Source organism: Coloeus monedula (genome assembly GCF_965178545.1).
Source record: "Coloeus monedula genome assembly, chromosome: 18".
NCBI lineage: Eukaryota > Metazoa > Chordata > Aves > Passeriformes > Corvidae > Coloeus > Coloeus monedula.
Window position 1 is genome coordinate 15,183,050 of NC_138798.1, and position 20,388 is coordinate 15,203,437.

At 42.1% G+C, this 20,388-nt stretch overlaps 1 protein-coding gene across 1 annotated transcript in view; it reads left to right on the top strand.

Moving 5' to 3' along the window:
- Positions 1 to 20,388, top strand: part of LOC309579918 (mediator of RNA polymerase II transcription subunit 13-like) — a 179,601-nt gene that overhangs the window by 72,229 nt on the left and 86,984 nt on the right. Inside the window, exon 3 of the mRNA XM_082293492.1 lies at positions 17,191 to 17,275. Within this exon, the coding sequence (XP_082149618.1) occupies positions 17,191 to 17,275 (85 nt within the window). The remainder of the gene's footprint in view (positions 1 to 17,190; positions 17,276 to 20,388) is intronic.

Below are 20,388 nucleotides of genomic sequence, written 5' to 3' on the forward strand. Positions count from 1 at the left end.
CATTTCTGACTTTGAAGTTGTTCATTTCCCCAAACTTACTAAAAATGATGGGCAAAAATAACTACAGCCCATTCATTGCACCTCTGCTCAATTACTTGCTGTGTGTCATATTTATATAATCAGTTGCATCTTTTAATAAATTTTGAAAAATTGGGGCTCACTGACGTTCCAGACATGGTCGATTATTCTTTTAGGTTTAGAAAAATGGCAGTTAAGTAATCACAATGCTGAGAATTGTCTGAGAATGATTGTTGTAGATTTTTCCAAGTAGTAATCACAGGCCCTGCTTAACCAGCTCCATATGGCCCAAGGCATGTAGGCAGCTCTAAGTGGGACAAAGAGTGTTGGAGTGGTAATGAAATATGCAGTAATCATCAGGGCTGTGTGAGCTCTTTACATTATTTCACACTGCTGCTTTGAAACAAAGAACAGGATGTGGCACATTTAATGCTTTCCCCTTGAGAATCCGTTGGAGTAAAGTTCAATTTTTAATTCAAAAGGCAAGGGAAGCTGCTATGGAATTAAAGATGTGGATGCTGCCCAGATGAGCTATAAATAACTTATCCATGAACAGCAAACCCTCTCTAACAGTCATGAGGAGATAAATGTGCCCCTCCGACAGAGTACTCACCCTGAGCCCTTCCTCTCACATTTGGGTTGGGCTTTTTCTGCTGAGTAATTTTGCTGTAAAAATGGCCTCCAGTTAAACTGGGTTAAACTGGGAGATGCAGATGAGAGCTGTACCTTGCAGATAGAAGCACAAGTGCCTTTTGTTTTGCTGTTCCATTAATCTTTGTGCTGGTGCCTGGTGGGATGTGCCTGGCCTGTGCTGCCTCCGGAGCAGAGGGGCCTCAGGAGCAGAGGGACACCAGCCTTGGTTCCCTTGCCTCCCAGCATTACTTTTTCCATTGACCATCTCTATCCAATTCCCTGTTTGGCTCCTGCTGCCCAGTTGCTGTATCCAGTGGGTTTGGTAGATTTTAGGGCACGTCCAAGTGTGGAGATTTCTGTAGTTGCTCACCAGCAGCATCATGGAAAATGGTTCCTGGATACAAACACCCCGCCAGAGAGCAACAGTTACTGCAGGGTGGCTGTTCTCTTCTGGCAGAGCTCCCAAAGTGAAAATGTTGGTGTTGTATTGAGGTAATATTTTAGTTTTGATAGATCTGAAATTGTTTCTGAGCTTCCTCCCTCCCACTCTCTTGCTTGGGTTCAGATGTATCCTGGTGTCCACTGGGGAGCCAGCCAGGAATAAATGAACATCTTCCAGTGACAAGGTTCTGGTGTGCACTGGTTTGACGGGAATAACTCAGAGTTTGGATAATTCCTTAGCACTAGGAATACTTAATACCTTAAGTACTTTCTTTAAAAACTTGTCTTTAAAAGCATCTGTGGTGCTGTCCATAATATTTTCTTCAATAATGAATTTATTTAATGTTTTTAAAGGGTGGTGTAGAGTATAAGACTCTTCAATATATATGTGTGTGTGTACATATATATTTGTATATATATGTGTATATACACACACAAGAGTCTTAGCTCCCTTTGATACACCAAAATAAGAGTTTATTAAACAGCAATGGTATGAAGCCAGTTACTTCCACTTCTTTCTTAATTTGGAGTTTGAAAATGAGCCAAATGAGAAGTAATTTGTTTTTTCCTTAGTTAAGCTTGTGTGTATTTGATTGTGTAACTTTTACCAAAATTAGCTTATTTACAAATAAGCGTTGGGGCTGGGATGCTGCAGGAGGGAGTCCCTGGCACCTGGGTGCTCAGCTCTTGGGAATGAGCATCTCCAGGTGGGTGGGGCAAGGAGAAGCTGCCAGGTACTGCTGGAATCTGAGCAAGGGGCACGATGCAGGAACTTTGAAGTCTTCTGGACTAATTTGTGCCTGATGCCACGTGAAAGGCATTTAAAATACAGAGAGACCAAAAGGAAGTTGAGTAGGGTGTATTTTATTTTAACTGCAGAATACATGCAGCATTCCGATGGGGACATCTTGGCAAGGAAAAGACATTCAGACCAGTTCTGTGAAATGCAGAAGTGACAGCAGTGAGAACAGGGATCTATTGCATTACAGATTTGCTGACAATTCCTGGGGAATTTGTTGGGAATGAGGAGAATTTTAGGTGTAAAACACTGCTCATCAAACTTGTTTTCCCACTGCAGTGGGAATCTCTTGCCGAAACATATCCCAGTGGAAGTGAAGGACTGGTTAAATAATTTGTCTGGCTGTTACTGGTCTGTCTTGGAAAAGATTCTCATGTGTGGTGAAATTATTTCTCTTCCCTAAACATAGGAACTTTAGGCATTTTCTACCAAGGTTCTTGTAGATTTTCATAACCTGATTGATTCTAATCTTGCATAAATTAAAAATATCAGTAATTTCCCAGAACTACCCCCACTGAGCTGACTTTTATTCCTTTCTGATATCCCAGGTAAAACCCATCACTGTTGTGGCTGAAAGTTAAGTTTTGGAGATAAAGGTTAAGTATCAGCAGTAGAGACCTTTATTTTTGTATTTTTAACTGAAACAGAGGTGGTGCAGTTACTTTAAACATTAAATCCTATTTAGTAATTGTTATTAGAAAAACACTGCATATTGATCATTTCATTGTGCTAATGCTTCAATGAAATAAAAATAAAGCACCACAGAGCACATATTAGTTATTAAATGTGACATCAAGATGCATTTTGTTTCTTATGTGATGCTTTCTGCAAAATCCTGGGACAATCCTGGGAATTAATTTAGTGGGAGCCCATCTCTGCCATGATTATGTGGAAAGCTCAGGGAGGTGGGGATGGAGCACAGCTGGGTCGGGAGGTGCAGCTGGACACAAACTGTGCTCCCAAGGTAAGGGGCACAAGGAGTGACCCAGGGCATGGGCTTTATGTAAGACAGCTTAGGATGGTAGCTCAGAGCAATTACATGCAGAGTTATTAAACTGGGATTATCTCCCTGTTGCTACCCTCTTTAAACAACCCAGACATGTTTTGTGGAAATTTAAATGCATTGTAGCTGGGGTTTTATGCCAGCAAAATAATGTCTGGAGTAATTGTGATGCTTTGTGCTTGAAGGCAAAGGCCTCTTACACGCTATGGGGGTATCACATAAACAAGAAGGAAAGAATAAAAGAAAATAAATTGTCAGCAGCATCAGTCATTGATCTGTTGGTTGTATTTGATAACAGCCTTTATCAGGATGAAGAATATATAATGGAGTACATTTCCAAGAGGATATATTTCCAGCCGGTTCATATTCTGCTTAAGGGGGGAAAAGTAAGCAAACCCAGCCTTCCAGTAATATTCAGCTGAAGCTTCATTCGCTGTCAGATTATGTTTAAATGTTACAAGGGAGTGAAATTCTTTGGCCCAGAGAGATGGAGCTGAGTGGGGCTGCCAGGGTGCCGGGAGATTTCACGGGGGGATTTTACCCTATTAATTTGCACTGAGACTCAAGTGCTGTGATTTGTATTTAGCCATGGTTTGCAGTAGTTAGGAGTTGCTTTTTACATCCCTGGCGTGACAAAGTCAATTAAGTCTGGCTTTGCTGCTTCTGGGGTAAGTAGGTGAGAATTTGGGTTTGGCTGTAGGCGTTCTGAAGTGCAAGATTTATTAGAGATGGAAAATCAGCTTATTTTTGTTCCACGAGGGCCAGCCGGGGTTGTCGCAGGCACTCTGTGGGGACTGAGCTGTGTGTGTGCTTTGGTTTTGACACTAAAATTGTTGACAAAAAGGCAAAATGCCAATGTCCATTGCAGGCTCCAAATGGCAGCTGGCACAGCCTGGCAGCAGATCCCTCCCTCCTTGCCCGCCTCGCCCTGGCGCTGGGGAATGATCCCGCGGATTCCCTGTCGCACTGGCTCAGGATCCTGGAGGTGCTGGGTCCTTGCTGGGGCTCACAGGGTCACCCCACATTCCAATTAAATATGCGGAGAGTTCTCCAGGTGGCTCCTTCTGCATGACAGCCAAGGGCCTTCCTGGAGATGCAGAAATGGGTGGTTGTTATTTACTGAAATATTAGGGGAAATTAAATAGGCTGAGCTGTAATCTTATAGCTGCATTTATAAGCAGAATTATTTAATAAAATAAAAGCTCAATTTATAATTATTTTTATTTTAGAAATAGCATTTTGTGCTCTCCTGTGCAGCAAACCCCTGGGCTACATGCAGAGAACCCTCCTGGTTTAGAGAGAAGCTGCAGGATGCTGTGTGCAGAGCACTGTTGTTGGGTGGATTTGCCTGGACAGCTGTGGGATGTGGCTCAGGAGCATGCTCTGGGTGGGGAATTTGATGAGAGCCCTTTATATTGCATCCCAGAGATGTTCCTCCAACACCTGTGCTGCGCCTGCTCCTGTCTGGCCCCAGTGGAGGTGTCTGGTGTTCCAGTGTGGTGCTGTGGAGTGTTGGGGCTGCCCTGTAGGGCTCATTGACTTTCTATTGCCCTTTGACCCTGGACTTTCAGTGTGTAGGATTGTAGGAGGCAAATCCTTCAAGGGTAATAAATCCTCAGTATTACTGCTCACATAGCAGCTATTGCTTAACTCTTCAGAGCAGGGGGCTATGGCAGAGTTTCTGTGTTGGGTGGCTCCCCCAGGATAGGGACCCACTGGGTCTGGGAATTGAATTAAACAGCTCCAGTGAATAAATATTTCTGAAGTGAGCAATTAATGGGGATCTGCAGCCTTGGTTTCTCTGTAGACCTTGTAACAGCCTTCCAGTGCCTAAAGGGGCTCCAGGAGAGCTGGAGGGAGACTTGGGACCAGGGATGGAGGGACAGGACACAGGGAATAGCTTCCCACTGCCAGAGGGCACGGATAGGTGGGTGACCAGGAGGATGTGGTTTGGAGGCTGTTTTGCCCTTTAAGCTCCTGAATTAAAAATAGGATTGGAAACACAGAGTACAGGTGACGTTGCGTTGCTTGAGATGTTCAGATTGTCCCACAGCACTGGATGCACCAGTGCAGCTGCCATGGACTCAGTGGAATGGTGCCGTCATCAAGAAATGCAGCTTGGGCTGAACTGGGAGGGGGACTGTTCACTGGGTGCTTTATCGGAGCAGGAGCTCTCAGAAGCACGTGAATTAAACAGGTTAAGGTGAGAAGGTTGAACATCTCCCAGACTAGTAAAGCTGCAGTTACAGAACACCTTTTTTTAAAAGATGGCAAGAAACTTATTTTTGTTTCGTATTTGTTCAGCTATTCAGTAGCCTTTTGAGTCTTGGAGGTATCAGAATGGTGAGCATGTCTTTTGATGTTGTATTCCTCCTCCTCCTCCAAATGGGTGGGGGCATAGGAACAAAAGGTATTTAATGAATTATGATGGAGAGTTAAGTGGTGAGAGACTTGGAGGAACTGGTTAAGACTCCTGATTAGGTGGAACGCAGAAGTGGAAGCCACAGACAAGACCAGGGAAGATTCTCTTGGGTTTTTGAAGATGGGATCTGTTCTGTTGTCTCACCTGTGGGAGTGTGGGATGCTGGATTTGAATGGAAGGGTGTGGATCTAGCCCATTCCATGTGCAGTTCAAGGGAGTTTGGAAAGGGGAGGAACACCTGACCACTGTGAGTGGATGAGTTCCTCACTGTTGGATGGTGGACTTAGAAGTGCCACAAGACCCCAGAAATGCAGGCCAGGTGTGAGGCTTTTTTTCCTGTTGGAGCTGCCACAGGAAATGCTCAGGAGCTGAGGAGTGCCTGGGTTTCCTGGCACCATGGTCTGGAGAGGGTCAGAGACAGCACCAGGATTCTCCTTGGCCAAGTGCTGCTCCACCTCTGGGTGCCTGTTTGGTGACAGTGCAAGGGAGTGGGGATGTGTTTATCCCATTCTCATGGAGTTATTCCATGCAGGTCAGCAGCTCCAGGCAGGCAGAGGTGCCCATTCATTCCCCACTCGCTGTGTGTCTTTCGACTTAGTTAAATCCACTCTCAGCACAGCTAAACTGTTTGGGAAAAAGATTAAACCAGACAGTTTGACTAATTGAAAATGAGAGAAATCCTCTGTGACTGTGAACACTGGGTGTGCTTTGTACTGTATTCTGCTTTTCTCTAAGCTAAATAATTCTTTTCTCTGTGTGTACATCTATAGATAAAGTAGATTAACTTGTAATCTCAGCTACTGTTTTAATAAGGCAAAGGAACGTTTTGTTACTGTTGATTCCTGGAGTCCTTGGAGAGGAGGAACTTCAGGAATACTTGTTGGTAATAATTTTTCCTGATTTTTCAAAAATTAAGTACTTGCCATGGCACATATGCCATGAATGGAATTGGTCAGTCAAAAAGTAGCTGGAATGAAAGGAAAAGCAGGGGCAAGGCAGGTTGGCATTGCTGGGATGGTTGGCCATTGCCTGATAATTTAGAGTTCAGAAACTGATGTTTCCAACAGAAATATGCATTTCCAACCGTGGTGAAAAGCTGAATTTATGAAGTGCTGCTCCATCTGTTGCTGAGGAGGTCCCACTGTGCAGGTAACAGTCCACTAAGAAATTCAGTAGGGAATTTGGAATCTTTTAGGAAGCACTTACAGAGAGAAGCATTCAACAACACTAAATTAAAATACACATTTGTGTGTCTCTTTTCTCTTTGTGATTTGTACAACAGTTGCTTCTTCTTAAATATGCTCGGTTAGATGAGTTCTTATTCTTCTCCTGCTTCTAAGCCCTTTCATTTTGTTTCTGCAATGAAGATGTAACAATTTATGACATCACATTAATATCCATGGCAACAGCCTGTAAAGTGAACAACATATTGCATTTGCATTGCAGAACCAGCAGTGAGGGAGACGGCTCCTGCTGAAATATGGATATGGGAAAGAACTCCAGCAGTGAGCACAGGGGATGCCTGGGAAGGGGAATTCTTTTGTAGTGGTCAAATGTGGTCAGTTGGCTCAAATTTTGTGAAAGTGATCTTTAGAAGGAGTCCCAAGTAGAGAGGAGTCAGAAAATGCAGCGCTTTTTTGATTGAATAGAAAGTAAAATCACAACTTTCTATTCCTGGGTGTTCCTTGGGGAGCCTGCTCATCCCCAAGGGAATCCTGCTCACTTGGGTTCTTGTTTGCAGTAACTCTCACAGGAGAGATTCTTACAGGAGAGATCTTACAGAGCAGGACTGGCTTCAAATTAATAATTACTACATATATGTTCAGCCTTAAAGATTATGAGAAAAGCTGAGTACTTGGGAGTCTCAGATAGTCTGTAAAATCTTGCAGCTTAGTTTATTACTGTGTGGAATTCCAAGGACTCCTCTATTTCAGAACAGCTCTCCAGTCCTCAGTAATTTGCTTTTTCCATCCCCAATGCCATGCTGTGTCTTCCTCATTACTTTTTTCTCCTGTAATACCTTCTGTTTATAAACAGGAGTAAATAAACATATTATGATAAATAAAAACATGCTGATAAAGAAATTGTTTTTCTGTCCCCATCTGAAAGAGCATCTGTAATATTCCCTGCTTGGAAAGGCAGGAATGGGGAGGGAGAGGGGTTGTTTTCCTACACTGAGGTTTGGGTACCTGGTTGGGGTAAGTATCTGTTCTGCCTCTGGAAGTAATGGACATCACGATTTTCAGGGATCTTCTGGAGTCTTTCCCAAGGGATCACACATTTGATCCCAGCTGCTTTGACCAGATATTATTTCTCAAGGAAGTTCTCTGCTTTCAAAGCTGTTTCATATGGACGGTTTTATTTTAAAAGGAGCACTTAAACTGTCCCTACTCCAAACTTGCTCTCCTCTAATATGTTTATTATTGCATGTGGTCGGTTTTTTCCCCTTAAGTTTTATTTTTAGCCTGCGTGATCTGGGATCCTTTTCTTAATCGAAAAAGCAGCCCCTGGGTGACGGGCCCAGACCGGGTCCCAGCCAGCTCCCTCTGCTGGCTTCCTCAGAGGACAAAAATAGATTTAAAAACCTGCTTAAAAACCTGCTTGACATTCTGCTGCCTCCAGCTCAGCCCCTTCGCTGGCAGAACTCAACACAAAACTGTTATTTCGCTTTTGCTTCTGTTCAAGTAGCAGCAAACTCCAGTAAACATTTGCTTACAGAAGAGCACAAAGTATTTTGGCATGTTTTGTGAGGAGTAAAGAACAAACAAAATGACAAAAATATGCTTGTTCTGTCTTTGAAGTCTGTTCTGCGCTTTTATTCTGTGCCTGTGGTTTTGGAAGGATCCTGGCCTCTCCAAAGAGACGAGGATATGAGGGAAAAGGTTCTCACAGGCACATTTATAAGAAGATATTTCATTTACGCTGTTCTTCATACCTAAACTTAAGATGCATTTTCAGGTTTTTTTATTTCCAAAAATTGTTGCAAAATGGAGTCTTTAAACTTTTCTCTTGAAAATATTTTTTTCGAAGTATTTTATTTACAAGCATCAAGTCTGACCACAACCATTTTTGCACTGATGTTATTGCTCAAGCCTCACCCTCTGTTTCTGAAGTATATAAACATTGTAAGCTTAAATTTATTTTCTAATTGATAAAAATTACAAGCTGAAGGTCATGTCTGGAAAGACCTACAGGATCATGTCATGGTTTGGGTTGTACAGGACTTTTGCTTAACTTTGCTACTCAAAAAATCTGCCAGCAGTATTAAATTTGGGGTTGCCTGCTGCTAACTCTTACTTTCTATTTGTATTTTTGGTGATTGTTGGTTGGGGTTTGGGCTTTTTGTGTCCTTCAGCTTTTACTGCAGCAAGTTTTTAAGTAAACAGATGGAAAAGTCAATTTTGTTGTTTACTCCTGTGTAAAATAGAATTAATTCCAGCAGAGAGGTAGGAAAAAAAGTAGTAAAATAAGCTTTAAAACATTCTTTTGAAAGGATGTATAACCTAGAAAAAAGATGTTTATTCACATCTTTTCATACTTTCAAACAGTAACATGAAGAGGATTTATCTAATATGTTCCATGTATGATGGAATTAGTGTAGTAGTTCACACTCACAACCTTTGGCTGTTTTGTGGGGGGCATATGATGTGTATTTAACATGGGAAACTGCTCTAAAAATATTTCCTGCATCCCTTACTTAAATTCAGATCTTGTCTTCTCACAATATGGCATTTCAAGTAAGTTAAGGAAAAGAAGATTTTCTAATGAAACTTGTTATTTCTATAGCCATTAGTTTGGAAAAAAAAAATGAAGAAAATAGGAGCCTGGGGGCTGCAAGCAGTGACCAAAAGCAAGTGTGAACTGAGGAACAATAAGCACAATTCTTAATTTTTATGCAGAAGGGTAAACTCAAATTTTAGCTGATGGAAACCCAAATATTGACTTGTTTAAATCAGCATACAGTTGAGAAGAACCAGCAGTTATTGTCCCCCAGAGCAGAGCCCGGCTGGGTGGAAGCAGAGCTCCGGGGGCCTGGGGAGACTGGGCACGTTACACCCGGGATTTCTCCATAAATGTCTCTTTGCATGTGTTGGAGATCTTGTCTTTCCTCCAGCTGTCGTCTTAACATACCAATTAAAGGCTGTGGCAGCCGCAGCACACGGGAGAGCAGCGAGGAGCGCCGCCCGAGCTGCCTTGGTGCGGGATGGGGATGGGCATTCCCGGCCGTGGCTGCGCCCTCGGGCCCGGCCGCGCTGCCCTCCCCGCACGGCGGCCCCAGCGCGGCCACTGCGGCCACGGCGTGACTCGTGTCCCCCGTCCCCTTGGCCGGGCAAGCTCTCGGGATCGGCCTGCAGTGCCGCCAGAGCTCCCTGCGGATGTGGGGATGGATCTCCGGGAGGCACGGCCGGCGGGCGGGGTGGGATTGGGATTGGGATTGGGAATGGGAACGAGGAGGGACCGGATTGCAGCGTCCGAGTGGAACCGCCTGGCGGGAGCCGTGCGGGCGTTCCCAAGGCAGAGCCGTGTGGAAGGGCCGGGAGAGCTCAGCCCGGTGCCGCGCTCCGAACGGAGCTGTGCTCCAGCAGTGACGCCCTGCATACTTGGGAAGTGAGGGAAGACTCCGGGCTCCTTTCGCTTTCCAAGTAGGGATTAATACGGACGGCATTTTCTCTCAGAACAAGGCCTGTGTTACTCGGGGGTGGCTGAACGCGCTCTGATGTCTCCGGAGAGACTCGCTGCCCTCGCACATTCCGTTACCTCCAGCAGAGCTCTGGGAACAGGGAATGCAGAGTCAGTGCCCCGTCAGTGCCAGTAAACACCAGTTGTGTTTGGAGAGGAAAAATACAAGTCTTCCCTCTCATTGCATTGTTGGAGCACAGGAAGGTCTCCCTGCTGCACATCCACTGCAGGAATTCCATTTTCTTTGAACCTGAGAAGATCAAACGGCAGAAGTGGGGCTGGCAGCCGATGTGTGGAATAAGGGTCACACTGGCGGCAAGGCCCAGGTGGTGACTGGAAATGGAAATGAGGGAAACTTGGGAGATTTGGAAGGGGAAAGAAGAGAGCAAATGAACTTTGGAGAGTACAGGTTGTTTCTAGGATTAGGAAAGCATAGTAATACTTTAAAAAAATTGTATTTTCCTTCGAAGCTTTTTGGGTTGCTTTTATGTTCTTCTGACAAACTACCTTTCATGTCTTTATTCCAAATAGTTGAAGAGATAATGGAAAATGAAAAGTTCAGAAATGTGAGAGGAAATTCTAGAAACTCCCAGGAGTAAAGTTAAGAAAATACTTCTTTCCTAGTGGCATCCTTAGCCTGGAACATTTAAGGAAACAATGGTGAGAATGTCCCCAAACCTTTAGTGCCTTTTCACTATGGTCAGGTTATGCTTTTCATTTATAGGAAATACCTCTGCAAAGAAATATAAAGTGGCTTGGAAATCAGACTGCTTAACACAAACACATGGTGGGACGAATGAAGCAGCATAAATCAGGGATTGGGGGGGATTTTCTGGCACGTGAGAGCAGGTTTCCCATTGCAGACAACTTCCTGCTTTGCTTTGGGAAACTGTGTAAACCACATAAAACTGTGCCTTATTTCTGTTCCTTTTACTCTTTCTGGTGATGGTAGAAAGCATTTGAAGCAAAAACCACACGGCAAATCCATGGTTTGATTTGGAATCTCTCCTGTCTCAGGAGCTCTCTGCACAGCTCATCTGCATTCCTACAGAGAGAGCAGACTTGAGCTGTAATTGCACAGAAATGCTCGTTCTGATTTCATAGATAATAATTTTGGTTAACCAAGCTGCTGAGAAGCCGTCCCTGTGAAGATCTGGCTGTGGTGTGCTCCAGTGAAAGGCAGGAGAGGCCGTGCAGGAGCACAGGAATGTGAGTGTGTGTGGGCCAGGGAGAGGATGTAACATATAATGTGTATTCTATAAAAAAACAACTCTGTACCTACCGGGATTGAGGAAGCGATAAAAGTAATACTTTAAGTAGTGCTAACACAATCTAAGTGCAGATAGTTACCTACCATCTGTTTTTCAATAAATAGCTATTATGCTAATTTCTGTTTCAATGCGCAACAATTAAAGCCTCGGAATATTCCTGTGATATTCAACAGCTGTTGCCTTTGAAGGTTTTATTTATCCTTCTGAGGTGCAACAATTTTAGTTTCATAGTCAACTCTCCTTGCAAGTGTTGGTTTTTATATCGAAAATTGCGGTGCGTTGAGATGCAAACTGGGGTCATGCCTGAGCCGCAATCTCCAGCCATGGTCTGCATTTATATTCCGATTTTCCTGGAAGCTGTTAAGGGTACCTTGGAAGGACGTGGATTGGAAATGCTTCTGTGCAAGTCCAGTGAATATTCCCTCAGTTTGGAAATAGGAGAATACAAATGAATCATTCTGGGGAGCATTTCCACTGTTTTGGTTCATTTTGTGATGAGCTGACTTGGGGAAGGGAGCCAAGATGGATTCTCGGGCCTGTATGAGTGAGCAGCACAATTTCCCTATGATCATAACCAGCATGAGGAAATTAGATCTCTAAGTGGGTTGAATCTGATTTAGTAATAAGTCAATTTAATCACTAATGACTTCAAACGCAGATTTTACAAGGTGATCAATGGTAGTATAGCAATGATCGATCAATGGCGTTGTCTTTAATTGGATTTTTATGGGTATAATATAGTTTTTCAGAATTAATGTACCATTGCATTGTGTTGTTACTCTCTTAACTCAATTTTTTAGGAGAAATGATGCTTCAAAATGCTCTTTGGCTTTTGAAATATTGTTTTAAGGGCACGTTAATAAAAATACAGATAAAAATTAAATGCTTGCTTTTAGTAATTTTATGTCTGATTTTGTTGGAGTTGTTTAGCCATGTGTTTTTAAAACAGAAAAAGCCCCACATCCTTCATATTTCATGGCAGCGAGGAGGCAAAATATCAAAGGCTGACAAGGAGCATGTGCTGCTCTGCATGTGAATCCTGAGGAGCTGAGTAAGTCCCCGTCCTCAGCAGTTTGACATAGTAATCTTCCCTGGAAGTAATCTCCTTGTCCCATGTGTCCTGCTTTAATCTATCAGTATTTCTGCAGTGTGCAGCAAGAAATTGATTTTCAGTAATTTTAATGGCTGAATAACTGGTGCTGTCCCAGAGTGTTTTTTCATATTTGCAGTGGCCAATGTGGTGACTGAGGGCAGTGTTCTGGATAATGGGTTTCATTAGCTCTGATGCCTGAGGTAAAAAAGCAGTAGGTGGGAATAAAGCCTTGTTTTTGATGTCTAGACGTTCATTTCAGCTGTTGCTGCAATATGATACATTAAAAGGAAATATGTAACATAGCTCTGAGGAAATATGTATTCTTTGAAACTAATTCTGCTTTTAAACTGCACAAGGCAGTGTGACCTGAATTATTAAAATGTGGGTGGCTGGATTTCTTAAAGGTATAACTGTCTCTGCAGTGCCGACACAGCCTCGACTTGCCTCCTCTCCTTCCTTCCTACATTTCTTTTAAGTAAAATATGTCAGTTTGACCACTGAAGCAGAACAGAGATCTTATTATCTTTCCAGTATCTCTGCTGGGAGACCTAAAATTATTGAAGTATTTGCTTTGATATTTTGCTGTGACTTCTCTCCTTGAAATTTTTATAATGGATTTTTTTTTTTTTTTTTTTTTTTTGAGAACATGGCTGGCTTCATAAAAATTGTTGGACACTTTGAAGACCTTAATATCTCTGACTTGAAAATAAAAAAGACCCCAAGCCAACTAAGCTGCTCATTAAGTATCTTTAAATTATAAATTTCCCATGTAAGTCTAAATTACCGTAGTTGCCTTTCATTCATTTAACATCTGATCTGCAAGAATAAACATAAACGTTTTATTCATTTTTTCAACCTATGAAAACAAAATCATAACAAACGCCTAAAAACACCTTTATATATGAAGGCTGTTGATTAATTCCCACTCTGTTTGAACACCAGCAGTGAGATTAACACCTCCATTGTAATCCATTGTAAGTGTCAAATACACTTTTTTCTTGTTTCAGATTTTCTGCTATTCTTGATAATATTTTTTTTTTGATGATCCAGATCTTTAGAGACAGAATATTAATAGACTTAGTGGTTTATTTTGGGAGATGATTTAATTAAAAATAAAAAACCAAACAAAACATAACTAGAGGAAAGCAGTTGCTTCTTTTGGTGAGAAATGATGTGCTGAAGTTCTCCCTCTGTTGCAGGGCAGTGAGAACGGGATGAGCTGCCTGTTGAAATAAAGTAAATGCCACTCCCAGGTGTCATCCTTCTCTGGAGTGTACAGAGGCTTGGATAGGGTAGCCAGTGTTTACAGAAATGTATATACCCAGAGCTATAGAAACGTGTACATGAAGCTATCCCAGTGGAGGAGCAGTCACCTGGCAGAACCCTCTGGTGAGAAGGAGCTGGGGCTCCTGGAGGTCGCCCAGCCTGACACTCCCCAGGATGGGATTGCTGCAAACAGGGATCAGATTGGCCATGGCTGTGTCTCCCCACGGCCTGGCAAGCAGTGACCCACAGTTTGTCCCCTCTGCTTTGCTGCCTCTCCAAACTCTTGTCCTCTGCTCTGACTTCCATGGAGGAAAATGAAGTTCATGCTCTGTTGTGCTTTCTCTTACTAAAACATTCCATCTTTCCGTGATTCTCCCCCTAGAAGTTCTCTGTTTTGGAAGATGGCTTTCACAGCTGTTGCTCAGTGTCACATTTGTTGCGTCTAAAGAGAAATATTTCAACTGAAGTACCAGAAACGCCTCCAGGACAGGCTGGAGGTGTTCCCATGTTTCGGAACCTGTGCAGCACCGGTGTTCTGCTGGCTGTGCCTGGAAATGCTATCAGGAGCTTGGGAAAGCTGAGGGGGGGCTGGAGTTGAACGTGTTGAGTGTTAAAAGCATTAGAAATCGTCACACAGACAGACAGAGACCAACAATTATTTCCTAGGCTTCAATTTGCTATAAGGAATTTAAAATACTCCTCAAAATCTAAAATCTAGTTAAATTATAAGCGTCAGGAACTTTGGAATTTACAGGAATAGTCTAATTTTTAGTGTTTTGCCAAGCTTTTTTATTGGTCACCGTATGCATCTTGAAGTTGCAACTTGCTCCAGTCATTTCAACACTTTTCTTTTGGAGTCTGGATCAGGAAGCTAAAGAGCAAAGAGGAAGTGAAATGCTGCACTTCTAATTTTTCCTCCTCATTTTTATGGCATCAGACATATGTACATGCTCTTAATTGTGAGATGTACTTTCTTAGTAGGATAAAGAAGCATTAGAGATAATTACAGTAAGTATAGTGCTTTAATATATCTGGGATTTAAAGGCATTATTTATTATAGGAAAGTGGTTATGGCAATGTCTTATGATATACTTGGAGTTAAATTTAATAGGGAAGTAATTTTATTTCCATTTCATATGTCATTTATGTGAATTCCATGTACTAAGAAAGGCAGTTTGGAAAATGAGAATATTGAGGGTTGATACCACTCTGGACTTTCCCCTTTTCCCTGTCCCACTCCACTGCTGCTCCTCAGGCAGTCTGATCTCACGGCACACTTGACCCTCGGGACTTGGCTGTGAGGTTAACATTGCTTTTCCCTGCTTTTCCTAGGATTTTGGACACATTCCTCCCATCCATTACTTCTGCTGAGTGCAGGATAGCCATGGATGCAGCTGTGGTGATGGGTAGGGAGGGGGAGTGCTGCCAGTTTCCATTCCCTCATCCCATCCCTCCTGCTGGGATGTGGAGTGCTTTCATGTCTGGGATTGTGGAGGAGTAACAGGCTGGGGTAGCCAGGGAAGCTGAGCAGGGAAAAAGAATATAGGTGATGTCCAGTCAAAAAAAAATTTCGGGATTAAAATTATTCCAACTCTACAGAATATTACATTTAACAGTGTAAAGCAGCGTGATCTGATCTGAATTCTCCTAAAATGGCAACATTATACTTGGAGAAGATCTGAGAGATGATATAAGATGTGACAGGGTCCCATTTGTCTGCCGTGTATATCTGGGAGTAGGTAGGGAGTTAGGACTGAGAACTTCAGAACTGGTGGTGGGAACCTTCCTGTAAAATCCTGGAATTGATTCTGGTCTCCCCTATTTTGCATGAAGTTCCTAAAGCAGGGCAATACTGGCAGTATAGCCTAGGATAGGGTGAAACTGGAGAAGAGCTCACTGCTGTGTAAGAGTGAATTTATTTTGACTTTTACAGGTTCTGTCAACTTCATGATGCTGTCCAAAAATTTCATTTTTTAATTTAAATCTGAATTTTCATGCAGGTGTGATCTCTCATAGTGTAATCTGTAACTTTTCATATATTTAAGGATTATGTCATTTTGAAGTGCAAGACTGTACCTGCCTTGCAGCTTCTGGGGCTTCTGTAGTTCTGAGCTGTTGGGAATTTATACATCGATAGTTCTGAGCATGCACGGGGGTTCTGAGTTCCTTAAGCACAGTGTTTTACCCGTGAAACCCGAGGCCATGCGGCGTTCTGTGCAGTAAATAGCCATGGCCCATTACATCCTCGCTGTCAGGGAGGGCTTGCAAGCATTAAAGGGCCTGCAGTGGTTTCAAAGGAAAAGCTCCTTGGCTGCTGCTTGTGCCCAGGGGCACGGGTCTGTGTCTCCATTCTCCCGGGAAGTCTTGTGCTGTCCGATAAGGTGATTTAGTTACTAAAACCTGGCTTTTCCATTCTGCACGAGGAGAGAGGCTCTGTTACCAACATTAGCATATCACAACACTGCACATGCAGAAAATGTGCGTTTTCTTGTCTGTGAGTTACAGCTCCTGGAGAAGCAGCAGAACAGTGGCTCGAGGCTTTGAAGGCTGCTGGCAATATTAGTATTTTCCATGGAGCACAAGCTCCTTAGAGCTCGCCTTTAAACGTGGTTGTAAACTATACTGAGATAATAATCTCTGCGATAGACGCGCTGCTGGGAGGTCTCGTCCTGCAAATTGGCCAAGGAGGGGTGTGAAGTATTCGGTGCTTAACGTGCAGTAGAATTTTATGTTTGCACTTCTAAAGATCTGCCGACTACTCCTGTGAAATTGAAATGACAGAACTCAGACAATTAACAAATCCTTACTCATTGAAAAAGTTGTTTTGTCATCTGTTTTCACTCTGCGTCTTTTAGCTGAGTAAGATTTCGAATCTGGTACAGGCATACCAGAAATAGTGCTACTCCTGGTAGTTTTAGCACCCAAAAGCCATGAGTAAGGACAGCAGATATTTCTGAGGTTTGTCTGTCCTTCAGGTGACTAATTCAGGCTGCACTCTACTAGGAGAGATAATTAGACTTACTTTTTTAAACTCTAAAATCCCTGCAGTTCGGTACTGAGTGTACAGTTTTTATTTGGTATAAAATCTGCTGTGTATTGCTAAAACTGCGATAGTTCAGGTCAGTACGATGGAGGAATTGCACCTGAGTGTGACAGCGAGAGGTTCAGAAGAGTTGTTTCATGTTTTTTCAGTTATGTAAATTGATTTTACACCTTTAATGATTCACTTTGTTTCTTGATTGTCGGCATCTGTGGTTAAGTTTTAAAGGATCTCTCAGCGGTGGTGGCAAAGAATGATCGTGCATTCCTCACCCTTGTACTTGAATATTGAATGCTACAAACAAATGGGTTTGCTTTTATGCTTTTGTGTTGGGTTTGGTTTTTTTTTTTAAATTCTAAGACTGCATCTGCAGCAAGTAAAGATTAAAGCTACTTGGGCAATATAGGTATTAGCTGAAATAGTTTAATGAAACATGCTACTTTGAAAATTAAAGCTGTTGAAGATATGTTTTGGATAAATGTATTTCCCTATTCTGAGCATGTTGACATTTTATGTTTTTGTAGTGGTGGAAGAAGGATTCTGGGAGAATGGACTTTCCTATGAGTGTAGGACCCTGCTCTTCAAAGCGATTCATAATCTTCTGGAAAGGTAAGAAAAACTCCAGTGCTTTCAAATATTTCATTTTGATACTTAAAATCATACAGGATACCTATAGAGCATTTATATTATTATGGATCTTAAGGTACATTTTTTTTAGATTTAGACCTTGAGTCCAAGAGAACAAGACAGAGATGGATCTCTTGAGTCATTGACTGGTAATTTATCATAAAATGCTGTGCCAACTAATTAAACACTCATACAAGCAATAATGTTGGTACATATTTCTGCTCGGATTTTTGCTAAGGAGCTGTTTTAAAAGCCAAGAAAAAGAGAAGTTTTCACCTTCCCGAGGTGCTGAGAGAGGGTACTTGTAGCTGACCTTTACTGCCTTGATGAAAAAGCTTCGCCCTAATCATCCTGGTTTCATGCAAGTTACAATTTGACTACATTTGTGCACACTGTTCAGGGTAAAGCTTAACAGTTCCTGGCTCTGATGAGACATATCATATATACATCTATATATCTATATATATAGATGACTTGACTGCAAAGTTATTACACTTACGGCTTTTTCTTCTTAATCCAGCTATCAACTCTTAAGATTACTGAAGATTATCTTGTTCTTAGATCTGGGACATGGCATCTTGGGCTATATAATTTTATTCTTTCTGTTTCTGCAGTTTTTCAGGTCATCGTCACCTTCCTGTATTACATCCTAGTTCTTCTTACAAATTTGGATATCTTCTCAGAATTAAATTGTCACTAGACTATTCCCACTTTCTCTGAGGTTCTAATAATAATAATAATAACATCAAAATAGAATGCACCTTTGTGTTGCAGTAATTTTGCAGAATGCAGCATTGGATATTTTTTCTTTCAGAAAATAAGCAAGTGGAAAACACTTTCATCTTGTCTCATTTGGTGTCCTGTTTGCTTTGATGTAGATTTACTGGTAATGAGGTTTGTATTATGTTCCTGAGGCTGTGCTTCCATAGGGTGACCGAGTTACCTGGGTGCATGTCCGCAGGTACAAGGATTAGTTGTATTCCCTGTTTTCTATCCCATCAGTCTCTTTAGGGGATTTTTATAAATGTTGTAGGCTACTTAGAATGAATACAAGTATAAAAATTAAATTCCAAGTCTAGAATGTTCATTAGTTCTTTTGTAGCTTTATAGTATAAAAGGGAAAATTAATTTGATATGTGTTTATTAATCTGTGGTACCCAGCCAGCTGACTTTTAAGTGTAAAGTAGCTAATTTTACTCTTTGGACCTCTTTAAACTTGTGAAATAAATGTAGTTTTTTTTTTTTTTTTATATAACTTAATTGAAATCAGTTGGCAGAGTCAGCAGACTGTTCTGTCCAGCTGTGGCTGGAAAGCCTTTTCCTTTCAGCAGTAGTTGGTGAACACACCTCAAGTGTTTGCCAAGAGCCTCAATTCGTGTCATGATAAACTGAAACACTTCATGTCACGATAAGCTGATATGATTCATGTCAGATAAGCTGTTACAACTCATTCCACAGTACTGTCCCTTGGACATGAGCGTCTTCTCACTGCTTTCCTGATGACAATTTTTACAGTATCATAGCTGAATTTACTTGAAGTTAATCACTTTCATACATATATATATATATATTTTTTTTTTTTTTTTTTGGTCTGCCATACCAAATCTGAACTTAACATCATAATTACTTTATTTAAAGTAATAGCAACATGTGTGCAGACTTTATTAAACAGCACTTTAAACTTTCAAGCCCTATTTTACCCGGTGTTTAGGAAAAGCGCCATTAATAAAGCAGAAAGCTCGAAGCCGTTTCTGGCCCATCGGTGCCGGGGCTGGTGCCGGCGGTTGCGGTTTTGTGGGGTTTGGGGTTTATTTCGCGTTTATTTTGCCGGAGGCTGAGGGGGATCGGCCGTGGCGGGAAGGAAATGGCGGGAGGAGGAGCCGTGAGGGGGAGCGGCCCCTCATGGAGGAGCCCGAGGGACCTGTGGGGACAACACGGGGCAGGAAGGGAGGAGAATCGTCTGCTTTCGCCTAACCCTGGCAAAGGCAAGAAAAAGGACCTACACAACTGATTGGGGGGGGATTTTTTGGTTGTGGGGGTTTTTTTCCTTTTCTTTTTTTTTCCCCCTCAGTACCCACACTAATGAGCAGTTTATGTAAATTGGCAATATAGAAAACATTACAAGATCTGAGGGATGACTACTCAAAATATTACAGTGTCGTTTCGTAACAATTGGTGTGCCCTTGGCAGGTCATTTTTTCATGGAAAAATCAGAAATACAGGAGGTCAGGTGCCAGTGAAGTGCTGGAACAGCTGCACTGCTGAGGGAGGGATCGCCCAGCCCTGAGGAGGGAGAGGAGCCCGGGCCTGCGGGGTGTTTCATGTCCTTATATCATTAAATAACTGCTTTTTATGACCTTTTATTGGCTTTTTTTTTTACACAAGTCCATTGTTACAGCTCACTGTGAAAGACTAGTTACCTTTAGTGCTTATACAGCAAAAATAACCGTGCTATCATTGACTGCCCACCCGGCCGCATCTGAGATCCATGCTGCTGCAGGCATGGCTCTGATTTTATATGGGATTGTTCTTTAAATAACCCATGATTTAGTTTAGCATGGAGGGTTGACTGATTTTTAAGGACAAATCTTCCCATGAAGACTTTTTTTCTAAGAAAGCAGCATTAGTTTGAGGCAGTTAAACCTGCTGTGGTGAGACACAGTGATGTGACACACGGCATTGAACTGTGTGTGATGGGAAGAGTTTATTACGTTTTTTTGTTACTACAGATTATTTTCTTTAAGGATCTGATGTAAACTTCACAGACTTCCTTTTGTTTGTATAAAACATGCTGGCACTGACAGACTCTCTGATAGCAAATATTTCCTAGGGAAATAGTTGCTGAAGCTTTCCCCCCCCACTATCAATGTCTTTAGATCTCTGCTGGCTTAGCTTTCATATTCAGTTTAAGGTATTGGTTATTCAACTGAACTGGTTTCTTTTTTGCTTTAGTTGAGAAAGTGCTGATAGAATTTTCTTCAGCTTTAACTTTGGAAAACCCTGCTGAGTTTATACAGAAAAATTAGGAGCATATTAGTATCTATGTTGTCAGTTGTCCATTTCCTATCTGTGTCTTCTAGGTATGCTTTTGAAGT